This window comes from Staurois parvus, unplaced genomic scaffold (assembly GCF_062004578.1).
Source record: "Staurois parvus isolate SC_StPar_1 unplaced genomic scaffold, SC_StPar_1.0 ptg000401l, whole genome shotgun sequence".
Lineage (NCBI taxonomy): Eukaryota > Metazoa > Chordata > Amphibia > Anura > Ranidae > Staurois > Staurois parvus.
In genome coordinates, this window is record NW_028318197.1 from 4,661,054 (window position 1) to 4,667,053 (window position 6,000).

General features: G+C 44.8%; 1 protein-coding gene across 4 annotated transcripts in view; it reads right to left on the bottom strand.

The window, feature by feature from the left end:
- Positions 1-5,779, bottom strand: part of RALGAPA2 (Ral GTPase activating protein catalytic subunit alpha 2) — a 489,478-nt gene extending 483,699 nt beyond the window's left edge. For all 4 annotated transcript variants that reach the window (XR_016314086.1, XM_089686528.1, XM_089686527.1 and 1 more), the window contains exon 1: positions 5,376-5,779. Coding sequence is in view for 3 of the 4 variants with exons in the window: in XM_089686528.1 (XP_089542654.1) it covers positions 5,376-5,481 (106 nt within the window). In the remaining variant the exon portion in view is untranslated. The remainder of the gene's footprint in view (positions 1-5,375) is intronic.
- Between the last annotated feature and the right edge of the window lie 221 nt (positions 5,780-6,000).

A 6,000-nucleotide genomic window follows, 5' to 3' on the forward strand; every position in this document is an offset into this window, starting at 1 on the left:
TCCGTAAATATTGGGACATCGACACAATTCTAACATTTTTGGCTCTATACACCACCACAATGGATTTGAAATGAAACGAACAAGATGTGCTTTAACTGCAGACTGTCAGCTTTAATTTGAGGGTATTTACATCCAAATCAGGTGAACGGTGTAGGAATTACAACAGTTTGCATATGTGCCTCCCACTTGTTAAGGGACCAAAAGTAATGGAACAATTGGCTTCTCAGTTGTTCCATGGCCAGGTGTGTGTTATTCCCTCATTATCCCAATTACAATGAGCAGATAAAAGGTCCAGAGTTCATTTCAAGTGTGCTATTTGCATTTGGAATCTGTTGCTGTCAACTCTCAAGATGAGATCCAAAGAGCTGTCACTATCAGTGAAGCAAACCATCATTAGGCTGAAAAAAACAAAACAAACCCATCAGAGAGATAGCAAGAACATTAGGTGTGGCCAAAACAACTGTTTGGAACATTCTTAAAAAGAAGGAACGCACCGGTGTGTTCAGCAACACCAAAAGACCCGGAAGACCACGGAAAACAACTGTGGTGGATGACCGAAGAATTCTTTCCCTGGTGAAGAAAACACCCTTCACAACAGTTGGCCAGATCAAGAACACTCTCCAGGAGGTAGGTGTATGTGTGTCAAAGTCAAAAATCAAGAGAAGACTTCACCAGAGTGAATACAGAGGGTTCACCACAAGATGGAAACCATTGGTGAGCCTCAAAAACAGGAAGGCCAGATTAGAGTTTGCCAAACGACATCTAAAAAAGCCTTCACAGTTCTGGAACAACATCCTATGGACAGATGAGACCAAGATCAACTTGTACCAGAGTGATGGGAAGAGAAGAGTATGGAGAAGGAAAGGAACTGCTCATGATCCTAAGCATACCACCTCATCAGTGAAGCATGGTGGTGGTAGTGTCATGGCATGGGCATGTATGGCTGCCAATGGAACTGGTTCTCTTGTATTTATTGATGATGTGACTGCCCCAAGAACAAGCAGGAACTGAAGACAGTTGCAGTAGAGGCCTGGCAGAGCATCACCAGGGATGAAACCCAGCGTCTGGTGATGTCTATTCGTTCCAGACTTCAGGCTGTAATTGACTGCAAAGGATTTGCACCCAAGTATTAAAAAGTGAAAGTTTGATTTATGATTATTATTCTGTCCCATTACTTTTGGTCCCTTAACAAGTGGGAGGCACATATGCAAACTGTTCTAATTCCTACACCGTTCACCTGATTTGGATGTAAATACCCTCAAATTAAAGCTGACAGTCTGCAGTTAAAGCACATTTCAAATCCATTGTGGTGGTGTATAGAGCCACAAATGTTAGAATTGTGTTGATGTCCCAATATTTATGAACCTGACTGTACATACATATAATAATATATATATATACACAGGTGAAACTCGAAAAATTAGAATATCGTGCAAAAGTTAATTTATTTCAGTAATGCAACTTAAAAGGTGAAACTAATATATGAGATAGACTCATTACATGCAAAGCAAGATAGTTCAAGCCGTGATTTGTCATAATTGTGATGTTTATGGCTTACAGCTCATGAAAACCCCAAATCCACAATCTCAGAAAATTAGATTATTACATGCAATCAATAAAACAAGGATTGTACATAGAACAATATCGGATCTCTGAAAAGTATAAGCATGCATATGTACTCAGTACTTGGTTTGGGCCCCTTTTGCAGGAATTACTGCCTCAATGCAGTGTGACATGGAAGCTATCAGCCTGTGGCACTGCTGAGGTGTTATGGAAGACCAGGATGCTTCAATAGCGGCCTTCAGCTCTTCTGCATTGTTCGGTCTCATGTCTCTCATCTTTCTCTTGGCAATGCCCCATAGATTCTCTATGGGGTTCAGGTCAGGCGAGTTTGCTGGCCAATTAAGCACAGTAATCCCACGGTCATTGAACCAGGTTTTGGTGCATTTGGCAGTGTGGGCAGGTGCCAAGTCCTGCTGGAAAATGAAGTCAGCATCCCCATAAAGCTAGTCTGCGGAAGGAAGCATGAAGTGCTCCAAAATCTCCTGGTAGATGGCTGCGTTGACCCTGGACTTAATGAAGCACAGTGGACCAACACCAGCAGATGACATGGCTCCCAAAATCAACACAGACTGTGGAAACTTCACACTGGACTTCAAGCATCTTGCAGTGTGTGCCTCTCCATTCTTCCTCCATACTCTGGGTCCTTGGTTTCCAAATGAGATGCAACAGTTGCTCTCATCAGAAAAGAGGACTTTGGACCACTGAGCAACAGGCCAGGTCTGTTTTTCTTTAGCCCAGGTAAGACGCTTCTGACGTTGTTTGTTGTTCAGGAGCGGCTTGACAAGAGGAATACGACATTTGAAGCCGATGTCCAGGATCCGTCTATGTGTGGTGGCTCTTGATGCACTGACTCCAGCCTCAGTCCACTCCTTGTAAAAGTCCCCAACACTTTTGAATGGCCTTTTCCTGACAATCCTCTCCAGGCTGCGGTCATCCCTGCTGCTTGAGCACCTTTTTCTTCCACACTTTTCCCTTCCACATAGCTTTCTATTAATGTGCTTTGATACAGTACTTTGGGAACATCCAACTTCTTTTGCAATTACCTTTTGAGACTTTCCCTCCTTATGGAGGGTGTCAATGATGGTTTTCTGCACAACTGTCAGGTCAGTAGTCTTTCCCATGATTGTGATTCCTACTGAACCAGACTGAGAGACCATTTAAAGGCTCAGGAATCCTTTGCAGGTGTTATGGCTTAATTAGCTGATTAGAGTGGGACACTTTGAGCCTAGAATATTGCACCTTTTCACAATATTCTAATTTTCTGAGATTGTGGATTTGGGGTTTTCATAAGCTGTAAGCCATAATCATCACAATTATGACAAATCACGGCTTGAACTATCTTGCTTTGCATGTAATGAGTCTCTCTCATATATTAGTCTCACCTTTTAAGTTGCATTACTGAAATAAATGAACTTTTGCACGATATTCTAATTTTTTGAGTTTCACCTGTATATATCGCCATAGGCAGCCACAGACATGGCATGATTGACCCCGAGCAACCAATTATGATCAGATTAGGGTATATTTATGGGTACTCTGTGACAACTCCTCTCCACCAATCCCAGTAGAATGGAGAGTTAAAATGGATTTTCAAATACTTCTGCTGAGACAGAAGAGTCTGTTCATGAGACATAAATACATGTCAAATCTTAGGGCTCACTCACCATATCAGAGCGCACATACAGTATATGCCTGAACATCACTACAAAGTGAGGGGATCACATAGAACTGAAGACGCGTACACATCTTATGATTGCTGTACACAATGGTCACCTCATGTCTATGAGCAGCACAGCCAACTGTGGGCTCCCAGCACTGCACCCACAAATCCCTACATACCTAGCAATGCACAGTACATATACAGCACAGCAAGCACACTACACACCTGACACAGTACATATAAAAACACACTATACACCGGCACAAGTAATTACACAACTAGCAATGCATACTACATACCCAACACAGATCACTACACATCCAGCATAGCAAACTACATACAGTGCACACTACACACTCTCAGCACTGCACATGCTCAGCACACTACACTAAATACCCATCAAAGTGCACTACAAATCCAGTACAGTACATACCCAGCACAGTACACACTCAGTACTCGGCACACTACATATACACACTGTACAGTATACACTCAGCACAGAACAATACACACCCAGCACAGACCAGTATACGCTGTACATACCGAGCGCAGCCCAGTACACACTCTGTACACATCCAGCACAACACATACAGCCCAGTATACTGTCAGTACAGTAACAAGTCAGCCCAGTATGTACCCAGCACAGTATACACTAAGCATAGACCATACCCAGTACAGCACAGTATACACTCAGCCCGGTACATACTCAGTACAACACACACAACCCAGTATACAGTCAATACAGTATACATGCAGCCCAGTACATACCCAGCACAGCACACACTCAGTACATACCCAGCACAGCACACACTCAGTACATACCCAGCACAGCACACACTCAGTACATACCCAGCACAGTATATTACATATCCAGCACGGTACAGTATACACTCAGTACACACACAGTATACTATTTACCCAGTACAGTATACACCATACATAACCAGTACAGTATACATCCAATACACTGCATACCCAGTACAATATATATCCAGCACAGCACACAGTACACTACTGAGCACAGCACTGTATACACGCAGTACATACCCAGCCCAATACACTACACACAGTATACTACATACCCTGCATAGTACACATTCAGTACAGCATAATATATATCCAGCACGGTACACACACTGCACACAGTATACTACATACCCAGCACAGCACACGGTATACACACAGTACAGTATACAACATACCCAGCACAGCACACAGTGTACTACATACCCAGCACAGCACGCGGTATACACACAGCACATGGTATACTACATACCCAGCACAGCATACAGTACACGACATACCCAACACAGCACAGTATACAGTACATGACATACCCAGCACAGCACACGGTATACACACAGTACATACCCAGCACAGTATACAGTACATGACATACCCAGCACAGCACATGGTATACACACAGTACATACCCAGCACAGTATACAGTACATGACATACCCAGCACAGTATATGACATACCCAGCACAGTATACAGTACATGACATGCCCAGCACAGTACAGTATACAGTACATGACATGCCCAGCACAGTACATGACATGCCCAGCACAGTATACAGTACATGACATACCCAGCACAGTATATGACATACCCAGCACAGTATACAGTACATGACATGCCCAGCACAGTACAGTATACAGTACATGACATACCCAGCACAGTACATGACATGCCCAGCACAGTATACAGTACATGACATACCCAGCACAGTATATGACATACCCAGCACAGTATACAGTACATGACATGCCCAGCACAGTACAGTATACAGTACATGACATACCCAGCACAGTACATGACATGCCCAGCACAGTACATGACATGCCCAGCACAGTATACAGTACATGACATACCCAGCACAGCACAGTATACAGTAAATGGCATGCCCAGCACAGTATACAGTATATGACATACCCAGCACAGTATACAGTACATGACATACCCAGCACAGTATACAGTACATGACATACCCAGCACAGTATACAGTACATGACATACCCAGCACAGTACAGTATACAGTACATGACATACCCAGCACAGTACAGTATACAGTACATGACATACCCAGCACAGTACAGTATACAGTACATGACATACCCAGCACAGTACAGTATACAGTACATGACATACCCAGCACAGCTCGGAGGTGTTTGAGGCGGGTGGGGACGTCCTTCTTTGGGTCCAGAACTTTCTGTGTAGATTTCTTGAGGTCTCCATGACTTCTTCGGGAAAACATCCCGCTCAGGGCCAAGGCTCCGCGGTGCAGTCGGACGCTGTGACCAGGGTGACGGGCTCCCTCACTAACAGCGCCGCATGTCCCCTCCACACACAATGATGGTCCTGGGAGGACAGGAGAGCAGTCTTTGTTGTGCGGTGTAGTGTCCCCTGTCCCAGCCTTCCTTTCCCGGCTGTCTACTCTCTCTCCCTCTCTTCCTCCCCGGGGTGTGTAAACACGGAACTGACCAGCAATAACGTCAGACCATTGCGGGGAGGGGAAGGAGCCCAACGCGGAAGGCCGGTCTGTGCCGTGCGTTCCAAGCCTCACTCCACACTACTCAGCAGGGACCGTGCAACTTAACAGAAGCGTGGAACGCACAACTGTGACACCGGTGATTGGATGGCTGTCGGGAAGAGGCGGGGACAAGTTGGAGCTGCTGTCAGTCTGACTCTACAGAAGGAGATTTGCTTCCACCTGCTGTAGGTTGGTCACTTGAGGTTTCCAGTTCACACGATTCAAAGCTGAACTGCGGGACAA